The 21,564-nt window shown below is 35.6% G+C and overlaps 1 protein-coding gene across 3 annotated transcripts in view; it reads right to left on the bottom strand.

The window, feature by feature from the left end:
• Window positions 1–21,564, bottom strand: part of BCKDHB (branched chain keto acid dehydrogenase E1 subunit beta) — a 245,549-nt gene that overhangs the window by 136,580 nt on the left and 87,405 nt on the right. For all 3 annotated transcript variants that reach the window (XM_032152583.2, XM_032152578.2, XM_058434947.1), the window contains exons 7-8: window positions 11,326–11,423; window positions 9,139–9,249 (exon numbers count right to left, since the gene is read on the bottom strand). In XM_032152583.2, the coding sequence (XP_032008474.1) occupies window positions 9,139–9,249; window positions 11,326–11,423 (209 nt within the window). The remainder of the gene's footprint in view (window positions 1–9,138; window positions 9,250–11,325; window positions 11,424–21,564) is intronic.

Below are 21,564 nucleotides of genomic sequence, written 5' to 3' on the forward strand. Positions count from 1 at the left end.
TATCAGTGGTTCTGCTTTTTCCCTTTGTCCTGTTCCCTCAGAAGCATGTGCTCTTTGTTAGACCCTTATTAGTAGTTCTGCTTTTTGCCTTTTGAAGCATGTGATCTTTGTACCTACTCCCTGTTTTATACCCCCTTCCCTTTTGAAACCCTTAATAAATAAAAAACTTGCTGATTTGAGGCTCAGGTGGGCATCACAGTCCTACTGATATGTGATGTCACCCCTGGTGGCCCAGCTGTAAAGTTCCTCTCTTTGTACTCTTTCTCTTTATTTCTCAGCCGGCCGACACTTATGGAAAATAGAAAGAATCTATGTTGAAATATTGGGGGTGGGTTCCCCTGATAGAATAACAGAATGAATGAAGGGGCGTTCTGGAGAAAGAACATTTTCTAAAGGGTGGATGGGTGGTGGGAGGTGGAAAGCGATGAAATCAGGTAAATTCTTGTAGGCCATGGTAAGGAATTTGCCTTCTCTCTCAATGGGAAATCACTGAGGCCTTTTGAGACTAGAAGGAATATGATAAGACTCAGATTAAAAGTATCAACTCTGCCTATGGCAAGGAAAGGTCAGAAGCACAAGACAGTTGTTAGGTGGCTATGGCCAAAACCCAGGAGAGAAATGCTAGTAGTCTGGAGCAGGATCAAGCAGTGGTCAGATTTGGGACATATTATGTAGGCAAAGCCAGCAGGATATGCTTTGGAATTTAATCTGGGAGGCAGGACACACCAGAAAAAGATAAATTAAAAAGACTGTATGGTATAAAGGCAAATTCTTATACATTTTAATAATTAGCATAATTTAATCTTCAGGTAAAGTTTAAACATGTCAGAATTATAAGTGTCAGTTTTTTCTTCTCTATAGATATGTGAAAATCACCTAGACCTTATAAATGATTGTGCTTCAGTTCTTTTTTTGCAGTGTTGTTATGTAGTTGATTCTAGGTTAAATGACAATGATGCTTGAGAATCTGAGTTTCTTTCAAAGCCTTTTGTTTATTCTCCTGCCAAAATCAAGTTCTTATTTTTGAAGGCATTGATGGCAGCTTCTCTGAATTTCTCCTTATTTAAGAAAAATCTTCCTTTCAAGCTTGACAGCACCTCAAAAGCTATTCGGCCTGGCCACTGCTTTGTTAACAGTGCAGCTCACTTTTTAACTCATTTTGAATGTGGTCTGCATGTCAGCAGGAAAGTCCATTAAAGCCCATAACCTTAACCACTGTTCTTACTCCTGGGAAGGCTTGGGAGAGAACAGCCCTACTTATGAGCTCCTGTTTCACATCAGCATGACAGCTGAGCTGAGTTGCAGGGAGAAACTGAAGGAAGGGTGTGGACAGAGCTGCATGATAAAAGGAAACTCTTCCTAGCTAAGGACACCAAGGCTCTCCCTGAGTCCATAAAAGGGCTCACTACAATGTGAAGTAAAGGAAATGAATTAAACACAAGATAGTACTTCTTTTTATTTCTTTTTTAAAAATTTCGTTCAAGTTTAACATACGTACAAAAAAGGTGCACCAAATGAGTGTTCTGCTCAATTTTCAAAAATTTAACCTGAATAATCAGCACTCACAACAAGAAACTGTTATCAGTAACTCATAGCCCTTACACCCTCTTCCAATTATTAACCACTCTCATGATAATCACTAGCCTGACTTCTAACACCATCAATTAGTTTTGTCTATTTTTAACCTTTATATGAAAGAAATCATTCAGTAGGTACTTACTTGAGTCTGGCTTCTTTGTGTTTATGAGATGAATACACAATGTTCCATTACATTTTTAGTTCATTTATTCTCATCGCTGAACAATATTATATTTACTTATTATTGATCCATTCTCTTGTTGATGAGTACTTCGGCAGTTTACAGTGTGGGGCTACTAGAAGTAATGTTCCTATGAACACTTCTGTATTTTTTTTTTTGTATATTTCTTCATACATACACATACAGGATTGGAATTGCTAGGTTATAGGGTTCAGGTAGATACTGCCAAACAATTTTCCAAAATGGTTGTACAAATTTATATTACCAACAATAGTCTATGAGAGTTGAATTGCTCCACATTCTTGCCAACACTTTTCAAGACTGTACAAGACTGTACCTGTACCTCTTCAAGACTTTTACCCATATTTCTATTGGATATTGGTCTTTTCTTTTTGATTGTATAAGTACTTTATATTTCCAGATATCAGTTTCCTTGAGTTTCTCCAAATCTGCAGATTATCTATTTACTGTCTTATTGGCGCCTTTTTGATGAATAAATTTTCTTAAATGTAATGAAGCACAATGTTATCAGCCCTTTTTTAATGTTAGTGTTTTATTAGTGCACAAGATCACATGAACATATTCACCTATGCTTTCTCCCAAGAGCATTATTTTTTCCTTTCACAATTAGATCTGCAACTCAGCTGTAATTGATGCTTGTGTGGTAAGAGTTAATATAATTATTTTTCATAGTACCCAAATGAATCAACATCCTCTATTGAGAAAACTACCTTGTCCTCTCAAAATTGCAAAGTCACCTCTGTCCTGAATCAGATAACCAGCATGTCTGTTTCTAGACTCTTATTTTATTCCATTGGTCTATTTGTGTATTTTTATACCTATATAATGTTATAACTACTACAGCACTAATAACACATCTCAACATTTGATAATTAAGTCTTCCAGTTTTGTTCTCTTCAAGATTGCTCTGGCTCTTCTTGGCCTTACAATCCACTAACATGCTATATGCTTCAGTTTATACGCCTTTAATTTTCCTGAATAATATTTTATGATTTTCTGTGTAAAGTTCTGACATATGTATCACTAAATTTTTCCCTAGATAGTTCTAATATCAAGAGGAAAGCTGTCAAAATTTCACTAGGAATTATAATTTTTGCTGCAGGCATTTTGCAACTACTCTTCACCAGAGTAAGATAATTACCTTCCATTTCTAGGTTGCTATGAAATTTTAGTCATGAATAAATATTGAATTTTAATAAATACTTCTCTTGCATTATCAAGGTAGTCAGGTTTTTTTTTCCTGTTTTCTGTTAATATGAGGAATTGTATCAACTGCTTTGTGAATATTTATGAATATTATGTGATCTACACTTATTTTAAAAGCTGTCTATAATTTTCCTTTCTTATACTGTCCTAAATAGCTTTGATATTAAGATTATGCTGGCCTTATAAAAAGAATTTGAAAGTTTTCTCTTTGATTCGACTCCCCGTAAGGGTTTCCATAAGGACTATATTTTAGAGAATTCACCAGTAAAGCCATTTACGCCTGGGGTTTTCTCTGTATGAGAGTTAATAACATTAAATTTATATTTTTTAATAGATCATGACTATTCAGATTTTCTAATTCCTCTTGTATCAACGTTGAATGACTTATATTTTTCCAGGAAATTGTCAACTTTACTCAAAACTTATTTGTAAAATTATTCATAACATCCTCTTTGTCTTACCATTGTCTGTGGGCTCTTCATCATACAAACAAATATTTGTCATTTGTTTCTACCCTATTTTTTCCATTAGTCAAAAGTTTATCAATTACATTGATCTCTCCAAAGATCTAAATTTTACTTTATTAAATTACTCTACAGATTCAATTTCAGTAATTTCTGCTCTTGATTACTTCATTTCTTCTACTTTCTCTAGGTTTGATTTTCTTTCTGGAGATGGTAATTCAGATCATTAATGTTTTTAATTCTTATTCCTATTTCTTAAATTTATATATTTACAGCTATAAAGTTTCCTCTGAGCATGGCTTAAGCTGGTTCTTGAAACTTTTGATATATTGCATCTTCATTAACATTCAGTTCAGTCTCTTTTCTAATTTTTTAGTTTCTTCTGTAATCCACGGTTATTTAGAGTAAGTTACTTAATTTGTAGGAAGTTGAGGCTTTTCTAGTTGTCCTTTTCTTTCATTTGATTTCTAACTGAATTCCACTATTGGTAGAGAACATAATCTCAATGATTCCAAGCTTTTGGAATTTTTTAAGGTTATATTTATGCCCCAGCATTTGGCCAATTTTGACAAATGCTACATATTCTATTGATAGTTTGGTGCACAATTAGGACAACTTTACAAATTGCTTTGTTCAGATCTTCTATACACTTAACAATATTTTGTCTGCTTGATTAAGCAAGATTTAAGAGGGATGTCTTAAAGTCTCCTGCTGTAACTGTGAATATGTTCATACCTCTTCTGAGTTCTGTGTTTTCTTTGTTTAGTTTATGGCTTTATTTATTTTCAAACTATGTTATTAAGGATGAAATAGACTTAGGATTATGATATCTTTACGGTGGACTGGTCCCTTTGGCATTATGAAATGCTCCTCTTCACTTCTAGTAGTCCTTTTTGCCTTAATGCTTTATTTGAAATTAGTATATCTACACCAGTTTTCTTTTTCCATCCTTTCATTTTCAACGTTTTGATGTCCTTATATTTAAAGTATGCCTTTTTTAAGCTACATGTGGTGGTGGTAGTTGTTTTTCGTGAAGTCTGAGGATCTTAGACTTTTACTACATTTATTTAATCTTTGTGTATTTAATTTAATTACTTCTATATGCGGGTTTATATCATCTTATCATCTATTATCTATTGACCCATCCATTTTTCATACTTATTTCTTTATTTTGGATTAACCAAATATTTTTATTAATTTATAGTTCTCTTATTAACTTGCTAGATACGCATTCTTTCCCTGTTATTTCAGTTGTTACACTGGAGATTATAACTTGTATCCTTGATTATAACCTAATCAGAACATTACACTTCATAATAATCCTAGAACAACAGAATATTTTAACTCCATGTAAGACCCCCTAGCTTTTGTGTTTTTATTGTCTTACATTTCAATTCCATATATTTAACTTAAACTTCACTAAACTTAAACTTTCACAGAAAATTATCACTACTGTTTCGGATAATCAATACTAAGCTATAGCGTATGCTCTCCTCCATATTTTCTTTCAGAATCATTTTCCTTCTGCCAAAGGGAGCTCCCTTGCAGTACCTTCTTTTAGTGAGAGCCTGCCAGCGATAAATTCTCTCAATTTCTGTTTGCCTAAACTATTTTTATTTCATCTTAATTTTAAAAAGATATTTTCACTGAGTATAGAATTGTAGGCTAGCACAGTCAGCAATTTAAGATGTTATACCATTGTGTATACCAGTGTGGTTTTCTTTGAATATAATCTTAAAAGTTAACAAAGCTTGTGTAATGATGTTCTGAAATCTTCATGAGAATTTTTTTTTTAGATATTGTTAGGGATTTTCTCTCTCATCTTTTTCTGGAATTCAAATTGTATATAAGACAGATCTTTTGGCCAGATCCTCTTTTCTGACTTGTGCTTCAATTTGGACATTTTCTATTAACTAGCCTTCCAGCTCATTATTGCTATCCTCTACTGAGTCCAATATGTTATAAGCCTATTCACTGAGTTATTATTGTCAGATACATATTTTTTTCATGGCTCCACAAAGTTTACTTGATCCATATACATACATGTACACACACACACACACACACCCCCCCAACTTTCCAGGGTAATTCTCCACCCTCTTACCTCTTTTGTTTCTTATTTTCTCTATGTTCCTAAGCATAACAATCAAGATGTCCTTGTCTGCTAACTCCAATATCTGGATCAGCTGTGCTTCTGCTTTTTATTGTTTCTTTTTTCCCCTTTGTTATTGATCAAATACTCCTGTCTCTTCATCTACTTAGTTTTTTATTGAATGCTGGTTTATAGAAGTTCCAGATAATGAGAGGATTGACTCCTTGCTCTGCTGGGCAAATAGAGTAAAAGTACATAATTCAATAAAAAACTCAAAGGGGTAGAGGCTGTGTCATGGGTTTGAGATGACCTGGTCTACATCTGGTTTGCCTCTAATTGTAAGACCTAACTCTCCATAGCTTTCAATTGAGAGTATGATTGGTCTTTGTTACTTCATTATCAAGTGATAGCTTCACTTTCCAGATATTTTCTACTTACCTTTCACCATTCACACCTTTAGAATTTGGCAAATAAAAGGTCAAGTATGTGTTTAAATCCTCTCAAAATTTCAATTTTGTCACTACAGCCCCACAAAATATGAGTTCTATACACCCGGATTCTACACACCTGGTTGAGACCAAATAGCAAGTGTAGCCAACTAAAAAGCAGCTATAGGTCATCGGTGTCAACGTGCCACTCATTTCAGGGCTTTGAACTCACACAGCTGATTCTCTTAAGCCAATCCACTTACTTACACACAGACACACACACACACACACACGGCACAGGGTAGGTCTCTTTTTTTTTTTTTTTTTTTGAGATGGAGTCTCGCTCTGTCACCCAGGCTGGAGTGCAGTGGCACGATCTCAGCTCACTGCAAGCTCCGCCTCCCAGGTTCACGCCATTCTCCTGCCTCAGCCTCCCGAGTAGCTGGGACTACAGGCGCCCGCCACCACGCCCAGCTAATTTTTTTTTTGTATTTTTAGTAGAGACGGGGTTTCACCATGGTCTCGATCTCCTGACCTCATGATTCACCCACCTCGGCCTCCCAAAATGCTGGGATTACAGGCGTGAGCCACCGCGTCTGTCTCTTAAGCACTTCAAAACTCAAGAATTTTCTACTGTGCTTTTCAGAAGTCTCCAGCTTAGCTTTTTAATATCAAGTTCAGAATTGAGTGGAAAAACTAGCTGTGGTTTCTAGGACCATTAAGTCTCTAATTTTTTAATTCCCTTGAGCAACATTCAAAGACTCTGCTCCTTTCTCTATCCCCGAGCAACTATTTATTTTGGTTTATAACTTCCAAACCATGTATCAAGGATTAAGCAAGAAGTATGAATTCCTCAAGTGTCCCAGAGGCATTTTAGTGTATAGAGTATGATAATGTGTGTTCAACAAATCATTTTTGCCTTTAATATGCTTTCTTTTCTCGATCAGGCATTCCAAAAGATACATATTGGGGTTTAGTTGACACATAATGAATAAAACTCAGGGATCTAATGAGTCATAAGACAAAAACAACTGATAAAACACAGCTAATTAAAAGAGATTATAATATAAATTTTGGTTACTATAGAATTCATCAAGATGAATTAAAAAAGCTTCACTCTGGGGGGAAAAAACCCCTCATTTTCCATATAAATATTTGGTTATAGGGCCCTCTTCTTTAAAATCATCTCTAAATCCTAGGAGGAAAAAGCTAAGTATCAAAATTTTACCTCTTTTGATACATCAAAAAAAAAACAGGAGAGGTACCATCATCAGCAATGAAGAGAGTCTCAAATAGACACAAAGCAATCAAGAAGCTGGCTTTCACTGTCACAACCGGATGAAAGCATCCCAAAACAAGACAAAATAATGACGCTAATAAGTCAGAGGTCTGATGCATCACTTTCTCATTCAGTAGAGATCGCTTGTCTCCTCTTTCATCTTTCCCAGTAGGATAGAGCCCTAAGGAAAATGGATCTGCATTCTAGGATCAGACAAAGATGCAACCAGTAGATTTAATACAGTGATGCAAAAGCAAACTGATATCGATGTAAATATAAACAACTTCACCCTTCTTTCTGCCCCTAACTCTCCTCTCTTTGCTTCCACGGTTGCCAAAATGAAGTATTAGTATACATGTGCTTTACCATAAGCTGCTACAAATGTTTTTTGAATGTTTAAGGTATTATATATAGAGAGAGAGATGTAAATAAAGTTCTAAAAGTGCTTGCCCTGACCATATGTGAATGCCCTCCACACTGCACCGTGACAAAACATCATATCCCCATACAAAAGCACCGTCTACACTAAAAATACAAACTCCGGGATAAGTGGTGGATACATGTTGCGAACAAGAAGCCAACTCTAGTTTAACTATAATTTGGAACATTTGGCTATTTGAAAGAAAACCTGGTGTCTGACTTGATTTGAAAATGCCTGCAAAAAGCATTAAATTATTTTCATGAAGCTATGAATAACTCAATCTGAAATATTGCACTTAATTACAGCAACTACAAATAGAATGGCTCAGGATCATTTGTAAGCATGTCAAGTGTTTAGATGGTGTCAAGTGAGTCTTCAGAAACATTTACTATAACAAATCTTACATCTTCTACTAAATTATAAAACTCTCTTCACCCAAAAACATCCTAGGCTACACTTTTACAGCAGTAGTATCTGCAGGTTATTTTCATGTAACTAACCCAAGAAATAGCCTGTAAAAGCTATGAGAATGCCAAAGCTCTTAAAAGTGGTAAATATAAAATGCCCTATGTCTTAGGACTATAGCAGTATATCAAGAAAAAATAATACACGTCATTGTTTCCTACAATTTTACATGTAATTCTACATGTATCTATTAATCATACATATATCTATTGTACTTATCTATTAAGACTAGGTACATATAATTTACAATACATGTAGCTAGACTTAATTGATAAGACTATTACAAACAGAGTGCTTAACCTTCTTTGTATCAATATGAAAATAGATGCTTCTTAAATTATCTTCACATTGGTGTGAAAGATACTGGATATAAAGAGGTAAATGAGAGCTAAACTATATTCTTAAGAGGGAGCTGGCTATAGAAATCTTAATAGTAAAAACAAGATTAATGTAATCAGGCCAAAGGTCATGAGGCTACTTAGATAGAAACTGTAAATTAGAGCACCAGAATCTCCACATAACCCTTAGACTGTAATCCACAGTATTAAGGCTATACACAGAGTTATGTTTTTAAAAAATCCATTCCCATTACTTTTGGAGAGAAGATAAATGAAAATTCAGCCAAATCACTTAATTTACCTGACTAAATTAAACCTAGCTTACTGAATCATAACTAATAAGAAGTCAAAAACACAGTGCCTTCGGCATCCTTGATATGCTCTATGACTCACACAACTCAATCCAAGATGACTGCATAAAGGACCCCGTTTTGTAATATTTTAAACAAAGGAAACTACAGGAGGAAAAATAAATTCTATAGTGATTTGTTTCCTTGAGCATGAAGCTGTTTATACAACTTTCTTTCATGCTGCAAATTTAAAAGTTTTAAATCAATTGAAAATGCTCACGTAGCTCACAATTTCAAAAGAATTATTTGCAAATATACAACATATTTGGCCAAAGGTTTCAGGGAAATGACATTCTATCACCATTATATTCATACCTTACAAATTGTGTCCACATCCCAAGGTATTATAGTCCTCAGATCAATGACTTCACAAGACACTCCAAGCTTTTCTTTTGCCATGGAAGCTACCTCTCGGATCACATGAACCTGAAATAAAGAGAAAAATACGCAGAGAATGACTACAAAGGTTCTAGCCTCAAAAACTAGTTGAATTCTGACATCACTATTAGAGATAGTATTTAAAGTCTCAGGAATTGATCTGCATGGAGAATTCATAAATTTGTTTTAGGTATGTTGAATCCCATATTCTGCGAAAATAACAAGTATAGATGTCTAGAAAACAGATGGAAAGAGGTGCTTAGAGAGAAGTCAGTGCCACAGATACTGATTACAAAGATGGCACGCAGAAGGTAAATGAAGTCACACGAATAGGTAGAAACCATGTAGAGGGAGAAGTAAAGGGTAAAAATCACCAACATTTAAGGAAAAAAATGGACCAAGAGGAGAGGAAGGAAGAAAGAGAGGAAGAAAGGGAGCAAAAAATGGAGGGAAGGAAAGAAAAAAAGGAGATAAAAAGAACAGTTACAGAGCTAGAAAGAAAACCAGGAGACAGTGTATTGCAGAAACTTAAGAGGAAAAGATTTCACGGGGATAGTAGCCAGTATCACATACCATAGCAGGAATAAGAGCTGAATTTAAACAACTAGAAGATCAGTAATGTTGACAAAAACAGTAAATTAGTGGGAATAGAACTCACAGCTACAAAAATATAATGAATTTAAGAAATTAAATATAGACACTAGAAGACGGTTGTTCAAGTTCAGTGTTAAAAGGAGGCAGATGTAATGGTATTTAAGGAGAAAGGAATTCTTTAAATAGTGAAGAGAGACATACTTTTTAAATAAGAGCAAGAAGAAATGGAAAACTGAAGACGCAGGAGAGAGAGGGACTAGCTAATAGACTACAGTCCCGGAGAAGGTAAAATGGAACGCAGTCTGAAACCGATTTGCAGAGGTTGCTATGTAAACCAGACACCTCTTCTTCAAAGACAAAGAGAAGAAGGAAAGAATTAGAAGCAACAGGAAGAGCAAGTTATGTGAATTAATATCTAATACACCCTAACTTCCCTATTAAAAAGAGAAGTAAGGTCATGAGCTGACAGTAACAGAGATGTGGATTAAAAAGTGGACAGAAGGACAGCAAAAAGGTTTGCCACACCCACCAAGGACACTATCAATGGGATACAACTCGCCAAGCAGCAAAGTTACCCCACTGAAGGTGAGAAACCATGAGGACTCTAGCTCTCCATGCCAAAAATCAAAAGGAAAGGAAAGTAGGAGCTTGTGATATTGAAAACTATTTTTGTTATCTTCTTTATATTGTGTTGCCCTAAATTTCCTAAAATAAGGATTTTCTTTACACAGAAAAATAAAAACTGACCATATCTTTAAAAGAAGGAGAGAGAAAAGTAGAAGAGATAGGAGTTCGTGGCCAGAGAAAAAGTTGGGAGGTAGAGCAAAGTGACAACAAGCCTGGGGGAAAATGAAGTGGATCAGTAGAGAGGGTCACTGGAAAAAAAGAAAGATATGGAATTTTGAGGCTGGACCAGTGGATGGGTCCACATGACCATCAAAGTAATCATGAGAGACGGCAGGAAATGTGATGAAAAAGATTATAGCCATTTGCAGCGAAAGTAATGTGGGTATACATGTATTCCAAAAGAAATGTGTTTTTAATTAATACATTGTTGTAATATATTTATGGCCACCACATGCATATACATTTTAATATATATAGACACCTCACCTTCCCTCAGAAATCAGTACCACAGACTTCCAGTTGTAAGATGAGGAAGTTCTCAGGATCTAATATACAGCACAGTGACTAGGGAAAATAATAGATCTGAAGTGTCCTCGCCCCCACCCCCACACACAAAATAGTAACTATGTGTGGTGATGGATCCATTAATTAATTTGATTATGGTAATCATTTCACAATGTATGCATATATCAAATCATCACATATATACCTTGAATATATATAATTTCATTTGTCAATTACACATCAATAAAGTTGAGGGAAAAAAGAAATTAGCATCAGTAGCACCAGACTCAATCTGAGATATAAAGAAAACATCGTTTTGAATTTTTCATGTATCAGGATTTAAAATGAGAGCTTCCAAGCACAACGTAGGTTTTAACAGTTGGGATCAATGCTACTCACCTGAGTGCCCCAGGCAACTAGAGTAACATCACTCCCTTCCTGTATGACTTCAGCCTGGGACAGTGGGATGTTGTATGGTTCTATAGGAACCTCTTCCGCTAATTACAGAACAGGAAAAAAAAAAAAGGTCATTTTTTCTGAGGTGACACTTGTGCATAAAATAATTTAAGAAGCTCATTGTAGCAAAGCTTTATTTTATTTTTTGTTTCTCTAAATTCTATATTACTTAAAACAGAAATAGCATTTATGATATGGCTCCATGACATCACTGCACAGATGAATAAATGCAATATAAATGTATAAACTATATCAGCTATCTTGGAACAAAAAAATAAACTTCAGAAACTAAAGAAATCTTAATAAAGAAGGAACATTAGTCAATAAGAATGTATCAATACTGGTTTATTAACTATAATAATTGTATCCTACATGTATGTAAGATGTTAATAATAAGGCAAACCCAGTGTGTGGTATCTAAGAACTGTGTACTATGTTCATACTTTTTCTGTAAATCTAAAATTGTTCTTAAAAATTGTTATTACATGTGATAAAACTTTATTAAACTGAATTAAGTTCTCAGATCAATTTTCTAAAAGGTAGCAAATTTATGGGGGCTTGGAAAAAATAGTAGGGCCAAACTTTAGATTGTATTTTTTCACCTTAAATCTATGAACACTTCATCAATCGGAGTCCCTGACAACACCATAATTTTCAAAGCTGAATACTGTAGACCTCAAAAAGATAAACTGAATCAGCTCTACCAAGCCAAAAGGAAGCCACTGGTATCTGAGAGAAAACCATCTTATGAACTTCTCTGCCCAACCAAGTTATATAGATATGACTGAATCTGGGAGAAAATTATAAACTGAATTTCAAAATAAAATTGAGTACGAAGTTGATAAAACTGCCCAGTTATGCTGAGAAGCCTTCTTTAGTTCTTTTTTTTTTTTTGAGACAGGGTCTCACTCTGTCACCCAGGCTGGAGTGCGGTGGTGTGATCTGCAACCTCCGCCTCCCAGGCTCAAGTGATTCTCCTGCCTCAGCCTCCCGAGTAGCTGGGATTACAGGTGCACACCACTACCACCAGGCTAAATTTTGTATTTTTAGTAGAGGCAGGGTTTCACCATGTTGGCCAGGCTGGTCTTGAACTCCTGACCTCAAATGATCCAACCACCTCGGCCTCCCAAAATGCTGGGATTACAGGCACGTACCCGGCCTTTTTGTTTGTTTGTTTGTTTTGAGACAGAGTCTCACTCTGTCGCCCAGGCTGGAGTGGAGTGGCACAGTCTTAGCTCACTGCAACCTCTGCCTCCTGGGTTCAAGTGATTCTCAGACTCCCAAGTAGCTGAGATTACAGGCACGCACCACCACACTCTGCTAATTTTTGTATTTTTAGTAGAGACAGGGTTTCAACATGTTGTCCAGGCTGATCTCAAACTCCTGACCTCAGGTGATCCGCCCCCCAAGACTCCCAAAGTGCTGGGATTACAGGCGTGAGCCATCGCACCTAGCCATTCTTGAGTTCTTATGTGAAAATACTATCAGTGGAAATGCTGGAAAAAACTGTTGTTCCCTTTTGTTCATTTTCCCCACGGACTTTTTTATTATATATGTATATTCAAAAAGGACAGAAGAGTAAAATTAAAGTAAAAGCCTCCCTCTGGAAGGCTCCCAGTTAGCCCTTCCAACTCCAACGTCCAGAAGTAACCAATGCTAACAATTTCCCAGGTGTCTGCTGTGGACAGCTCTCATTCTTTCTGGCATCCAAGATTCTGAATCCTCTTCCTACATTTGGTAAATCCACTACCTTAGGAGGCAGGGCCCTTTGTCCACTACAGAAGTGAGTTCCACATGGTTCCCCGCTAAGGTTCCTCTGCAGCCAGGGCACAAAACTTGGGCTCCGGCAATCCAATGCACCCACAGCAGACTCTGAATTGGAAGCTGATGACACAGAAGAGCAGTAACTGTCTAGAATTCATTCTGGAATACTGCTAACAGTGGAGGCAAATCCCGCATCTAGGCTTAGTAGTATCAAGGATTCAGACTGACAGTTGCCAGGGCCTCTTTGCAGAACCGGTTATTTGGGATATTGCTTCTAGATATATGGCCTCTAAACCTGATTCTCAGGGACTCCAGAAATCTGTGAGTAATTTATTATCCTTCAATAAATTTCTTCTGCTTATATTGGAGAGTTGATTTCATTTGCTTGAAAACTAAGAACTGATTCCATATCTATTCAGATATTTACCATATGTTAGTGTATGCATATATAATATTTTTTCTTTACACAAATAGAATCACATTGTACACACTGTTCAGAACTCTTCTACAATCTGCATTTTTTTCACTCATCAATATATCTTGACCATATTTCCATGTCAAAGTAGTTTTTAAAATCACGTTTATAAGTAAAAACTATTAAATGTAATGGGTGCTTTATGGGTGATACAGCGGTGAATTTTATTCCTTGTTTTTTTGTAATTTCCAATCTAATAACATTTATATAATCAATGTCAGTGAGAGCTGAATATCATTTAAATTATTAATATGTTTAAATAAAAAAAGAAAACAGTAAAATCTATAAAATCACATTTTTAGATAAATCCAAAAATAGACAATAATTAAGCTAACAAACCTGGAACATAAAGCAGTGCTAGAAAATTTACAAGCATTAATACACTTCTTTAAAAGTTTTTGTGCAGCTCCCAAACTATGGTGAGTCAGATACTTCCACTGTCTAAATGAGGGGTGGTGGGCTAACTATAGCTGCAAGTTGATTTTTTTGTAAACAGCATTTCATTGGCTCACAACCATGCCATTGATTTACACAGTGTCTATGGCTGTTTCTACCCTGCAACAGCAGAACTGACTAGTTCCAACAGAGACAGTATGGTCCGCAAACCTAAAATATTTACCATCTGTTCATTTACAGGAAAAGATTACCAGCCCCAATTGTAAACAGTGCTTTCAGCGGTTAATTCTAGCCCATTCATTGATGGCTTAACCCCAGTATTCATTGCATGGATAGATGCACAGACGGATGGATGGATGGATGGATGGATGGATGGATGGATGGACAGATGGATAGACGAATGGACAGGCAAGTGGACAAACAGGGAGGCACACATATATCACTGAAGCAGCATATTCTACTTAGCAGGTCTTAATTGTTAAACTAAAGTGAGAGTCAAGAACAATGCTGATGACATCGGACAAACGCACCAAAGATAGCACATAGGCTCTTTGCCATCATCAAGTCTTTCCCCTGGCAGCAACATCTGAATGCCAGTAGACAAGGCTTAAAGCCAGTACACATTCCATCTTACTTGTAAGTGGCCATGATTCAAGAGTCCTCCTGTCTTTCCCGCCTTGTAAATCAGTTACTAGCTGGTGATTAGCAAATCCCTGGAACACACAACTCTAAGGGCTGGCAGACCACAAGAAATGGGTTGGCATCTTGGCCCACTTCCTTTGTCAGGTTGCCAATGAGCAATTAATTGCTCTATTGTCTTAAATAAATTACCCCAAATAATAAGGCCTCATTATTTTAACAATTAACTAAGGAACAACAAAGCAAACAAAGTTTTATTCTCTATTTTAAAACACCATACTGAGAATAAGAAAAAAAAAAAAAACCCTTCTTAGATTTGCTTAAACGTTATCCTGAGAACAGGAGAGTAAGAATTAATTTTAACGTGTTCATTTATTTAAATTTGGCAAACAAGTCACCTGGAGAGCAAGCTAGAATTCATAGGTACTTCTTAGTTAAATTTAATTTAAAACATATTTATTCCAGGAAAAGGTTATTATTCCAAGTTAGCTTTCTTGCATTCCTACCCCACGGCTATGTGCTTTCTAAAAGAGAGCAGGTGACAGGAGTTAGAGCACAAATCTTCAGAAGCTAAAGAGCAGCATACACAGTCATATCACAGATTCCTATTTTCACAGAAGTGGGACTAACTGATGCCGCTCCATTTCACCACATGCTGATTACATTAGAATCTTAGGACTAATAAGCATTCCTCAGAGAAACACTTCAGCATCAGATGAATAGTGACAAAATGAACAACTCAGAAAAATAAGAAATCTTTTCAAGGCCAAAATTGTAAAAATGCAAATATCAAACAGGATAGATTTTTTTAATGTATATTGTAAGTTTCCACATATACACTTCCGTGTACATGCAAACGCACTCATTCATACTACACATTCACTTAGAGATTCATGCTGTGAATTTGCTCATCCTTGGCCCCATTCTATTTCCCATCCTCCTCCTTTTTTCTTCCAGTTGTCTTCTAATTTGCTATATTGCTTATAATACATCTTAAACACATTTTTGGAAGAGGTGAGGTGTGTAAATAATATATATATATACCAAGTTTAAAATACATTTTTCATTTCATAGTTGCTACATACTCAATATATGCAGGCATCATGCAAGATGCTGGAATATGAATTGAAAAACTGAATTGCCACTGAGAAGCACACGCTCAACTGTGAGTTACAAAGATGGAAATAGATTTATAAGCCAACAAATAAAAACATAATATAGCAATGGGAACAAATTGCTCTGGGAATCTAAAGGGAAGTAACAACTTGGTTACAGGGACAGAAGGTTTCATCACGGAGGATACGACTGCTGTGGGTCTTAGAGACAGAGGTACTTGACACAAGAAAAATAGAGAGGATATTCCATAAAGAAAGAAAAGGTATACACAAGCGTGAAACCATGTTTATGCTTGTGTATACATCTACAAAATCAAATCTACATGGTATTTCAAGTAAAGGTGAATACTGAAACTTATAAATTATATTCCTAAGTCCATAGATAGCTCTTTCCAATCCTTCTGATTTAATATAATAACTTGTGTAGAAAGCATCTGCAACAAAATAACAACTCACTCTTAACAACACAAGTTTCCCTGTGAAGCACACTATTGCCATTACAGAGATAATAAGGTCATTTCTCTGCCCTGTCACTAATCTGCGGTAATGCTAGTTTCCCCACAAACATGAAACTCGGATAGGGCTTTATTCATATTGCATTACACATGAAATAGTGAGAAAACATAAATGTTCTCTATTTAAAATGAAGTCAAGCATATTTCTAATATATGTTAGCTCGTGCTGTCTGATTACGACAGCATATTTGAAGTCTCCATACCTGAGAAAGCCTATCTGGTTTGTTAAAATTCAGTCTAATGGGGAAAGGTAGGAGGGGGGTAAATCTACCCAAGCAGAAACCCAGTTCTGGCTTTGTCTCTGCATCTAGTGAGTTTGGTCATCTCTGACAAAATATTGTATTATTTTTGTGTCCCAGTATTCCACCTGTAATCTTAGGACCATTATTGGAACAAAGTGTGAACACATTAAATTAATCAGCTCTTAAGAAGAAAATATCATCACAATTTGAAGTAATTCCATGACAGAGTCATTAAGGCTAAAAAAAGAGTTATTCTTATCACTATTATTTTCTGTATAAAACTGATAATTAACTATAAACTAATACTGGATTTCTATATTACAAATGTCATTTTCTGAATTAGTGATCTCCTTTCAGCTTTGAGGTTATTAATCAGTCTTTTTTTGACAATTTTCACTTCTATACCAACAGTTACTTTTAGCACTGATGCTAGAGATAAGAAAGAATATATAAAAAAGAAAACTAAGTGCACTTTCTTCTAGTAATCACTTTAAAATTATTCCCTAAATACAGTTCTACCCAATCTTTTCCTCTCCTCTTCACCTTAAATTATCGAAAAATCTAAAGATTAACAGTCTATATTAGAAAGACTAAATCAATTAAAAATATTTGTTTCTCTCTCCAAGTAATCAAAAAAAAAAAATCTGTAGAATTGTCCATGCTGGCAAGAAGATACCATCTAATTAGAAGATAAAATTAACTTTCAATAAATAAAATAATAATTAAGTGCCAAACTTTCATAGTATTTAACCCATAGTGATTATTGAGAGCATGTTTGGACAAAATAAATTGGTATAATAAGTCTCAGTGTCCCAAGGGAATAAACCAGAGAGGACTCCTGGGAGGAACAGTGGGTGAAGCTCCTACAACATAATATAGACTTTCAAGCCATAAGCATGACAAGGTTTTAATGAGTATTATGGCAAAAGGAAGGCAAAGAAGTGAGAGATCAAATGAAGTGCAGCAAATAAAGAAAACCATTTAAAAAAGGAAAATCTTGAAAAATAAATATAATTAGATGCACAAAGGCTAAAAGCTGGCATTCTTAGCAGTGGGGTACATATTCATAACAGAAGAGTAAAAACAAGTCAACATCATCTCATATGATGCACTGAAATGGACACTCTGTCACTTCTATAATACTCTTGCCAAAAAGACATAGCTTGAGTTTAATCATGAGGAAACATAGACAAACCCAATCTGAGGAGCAGTCTACAAAAGAGCTGACCAAATGTGGTGACCATGACAGACAAAAAAGACAAAGGAACTGTCTTCCCCGGAACAAAGGAGACTAAGGAGAAAGAACAATAAATAGACTCTGTATAGAATCTCAGTCCAAAGAAAGGACATTAGTGGGGCAATTAACAAAACTGGAATTAAGTGAATAGAGCAGTTAATAGTATTGTATCCATGCTAATGTCCTGGTATTGATCAATACTACCATGGTTATGTATGAGGTTAATTAACATGGGGGAATGCTGAGTGAAAGGTACATATGAATTCTTCATACTATTTTTGCAATCTTTTTGTTTGAAGTACTTCAAAATAAAAATTTTAACAAAATTTTTAATATTAAAATCAAAAACAAAAATGAGGTTGACCCACCTTAACAAGTCTCCCTTAGATGGCTGGGAAAATAAGTTGTGATATAGTAGAAAGTACATCAAATTAGAAATGTCACTGAAAACTGACTATGAGAAACTGGGCTTAATGCAAGGCCTGACAGAGACACTATACATTGATACTTCCTTGTGAAACAAATTGTTTGGAAATGCTAGTACAAATGAAGAAAATGAGGATATTAACAAAGCCCTCTAACTGTAAAAGAAGCAAAACCACATTTGGTATTCTATTTATGACCTCCTTATCTTCCTGGATACATGAATACGTGAAGATGTAAATTCAGTGTCTGCATATGCCAGTCAGCATTTTGCTAGACACTCTTGACCACTAAATGAAAACCAATGACCAATCAACAGTCTAAATATATCAAGTCATAATCAGCTAATATCTTGCATGTAACCAGAAGACTTTTTTTTTCTTTTTCTTTTTTTTTTTTTGAGACAGAGTCTCACTCTGTTGCCCAGGCTGGAGTGCGGTGGCAGTCCTGGCTCACTGCAACCTCCACCTCCCGGGTTCGTGCAATTCTCCTGTCTCAGCCTCCTGAGTAGCTGGGATTACAGGTGCCTGCCACCACACCCAGCTAGTTTTTGTATTTTTTAATAGAGACGGGGTTTCGCCATGTTGGCCAGGCTGGCCTTGAACTCCTGACCTCAGGTGATCCATCAGCCTCAGCCTCCCAAACTGCTGGGATTACAGGCATGAGCCACCACGCCTGGCCAGGAGACTTCTTAAACTGAGATACTTGCACATATAAAACATGATTTTAAGGTCGTAAATGTTTTATACTGTTATTGTTTCAGAGGGTAATGTTTTCTTATTATCACTGAGTAACACTGAAAAATAAAAAAAAAAATCACCTGTTATTTTTAAATGAACAGCAACATTACTTGAAACAGAAAGTCTTGGACCCATTTAAACTCAAATGCAGTCTAATTTTTTTCTTCAATAATTAACTGGTAAGTCTCACACTTTAGTTCTTTTGCATAATGAGATAAATTAGGAATCTTTTCAAAATGGTTGCCAAATATTTGCTGGGTGCAGTGGGTCATCTCTGTAATCCCAGCACTTTTGGAGGCCGAGATGGGCAGATCTCCTTGGGGTCAGGAGTCTGAGACCAGCCTGGGCAATATGGTGAAATCCAATCTCTACTAAATATACAAAAAAATTAGCCAGGCATGGTGGCACGTGCCTGTAATCCCAGCTACTTGGGAGGCTGAGGCATAAGAATCGCTTGAACCTCGGAGATGGAGGTTGCAGTGAGCTGAGATCACACCACTGCACTCCAGCCTGGGCAACAGAGCGAGACTCTATTTCAAAAAAAAAAAAAAAAAAAAGTTGGCAAATACAAGTCACAAAAGTAATGATATGATAAGACACCTTCATATTTCTTACAAAATTTCCAATTAACTTCATTACATTTCCCTGTCTCCATTAGGATAACCTGTGATCAAGCAACTTAGCTGTTTAAACAAATCCTTAAGACTCCCTGTCTCATTTAATGTAAACAAAAAAAGAAGCTTTGATGAGACTGACATTCCATAATAGGCATCAGTATATTTAATACACAACACATTAAAATTTGGCCACATTTATAACACAACTTGTTCAATCTTTGCAATTACCCTTAGGGTTTTTTGTTTGTTTACTGTACTCTCTAGTATGCAGCATTTAATAGCGTAGCAACAGTTCTCCTATCACCAGTTTTACTGGCAGTTGTCTTTCATGTTTAATATATCCTCTCCAGCACCTGTTGTTTCCTGACTTTTTAATGATGGCCATTCTAACTGGTGTGAAATGGTATCTCACTGTGGTTTTGATTTGCATTTCTCTGATGGCCAGTGATGATGAGCATTTTTTCATGTGTTTTTCGGCTGCATAAATGTCTTCTTTTGAGAAGTGTCTGTTCATGTCCTTCGGCCACTTTTTGATGGGGTTGTTTGTTTTTTTCTTGTAAATTTGTTTGAGTTCATTGTAGATTCTGGATATTAGCCCTTTGTCAGATGAGTAGGTTGCAAAAATTCTCCTCAGCTGCCACTACCAAAGGTGCCTCAAAAACCTCAATGGCTTCCTTTCTACCTTCCTCCCATCCTCTAATGAAACTCAGCTAGCAAAGGGGTGAGGAAAATACAGTTTACTTGTTTCCAGCCCATGAATTACAGAAGAAAACACAGAAGGGCAAGTGTGAGGATGACAACTAACAAAGACCTAACAGAGATTTAAATTATAAATAGCACTTAGATGAAAAGGTCACCTTTGATGAGAAATAAAGAAAACTCCAATATATTAATAATAATGAGAAAAGCTAATATTTAGTGAGCCCTTTCAACATATTAGGCATGTTTAAGCACCTTTAAAGTATCTCACCTTTTATCCTTACAACTCAATGTGACTGATACTAGATTTATCCCAATGCTACAGATGAGAAAACAGGCAAAGACAAATTAAAGAACTCGGTTATAGTGTGGCCACTCTGCGGTCCAAGCTCATAACCACTGTAATAGTAGATGGAAATCTGCCCAAAATGGGTTTCAGAAATATTAAATATAAACATATATCAAGCTTGATCCTTTCCCTAATTCTTGAAAAATTGCAAAAACTGTGTATTTTTAAAAGGGAGGTATTATGCTTGCCATATTTGTTTAAAAATAGAAAATATAACCTAAGATTATATAATGGCTGTTTTTCCTGAGACTAATCAAAGTGTTAAATCTAGAATTCTCTCACAGACTCCCAGCAATTCCCTACCATTTTCTCAAATTAATTTTTTACACACAAATCAAGCTTTACATTCCATAAAGCAGGTGGGATCTATACATACTTATCATCCACCATCTGCCTCAGTGCATTGCTGTATATCACTCCTCCATTAGAAATCTGTATTTTTCTTGAACATAAATTCCTTCATATTATATCATGGATTAATACTACAAAAAATGAAGAACTCCAAGTTTACTTACATAGCCAGAAACTATTATTTGTAGTCCAATATTAATCACTTCATACCCTAGCTATATTCAGTGCTAGAGATATATAAATTAGCTAGAATTCATAAATTCAAGTTCAACACTGAGAGATGCTGAAAGGGTATTAATAAAATTAATAAATGTTCTAAATTATATATTACTGAGAAAATTTTCTCAACTGTAATTTTTATAAGCCTACAACTTTATTTCTAGCTTTAAAAAGTAAATATACATGAAAATTACTAAATACCTAATGGCCTTAAGAGTTTAGTGTTTTCTACCTATCTGCCTCTAAGTATGCGCAGACCTAAATTTTCATATTTTCAACTTATGCTCAACACACACTTATATATATAGTGTAGATGAAAACTCCTAAAGGGCTTATGATATGCCTTTTATTCTAAATTTGAAATTCTGAAGATAAGCTAGCTATAAGAATGGAAGCTCAAC

Source organism: Hylobates moloch, unplaced genomic scaffold (genome assembly GCF_009828535.3).
Source record: "Hylobates moloch isolate HMO894 unplaced genomic scaffold, HMol_V3 SCAFFOLD_2, whole genome shotgun sequence".
Classification (NCBI taxonomy): Eukaryota; Metazoa; Chordata; class Mammalia; order Primates; family Hylobatidae; genus Hylobates; species Hylobates moloch.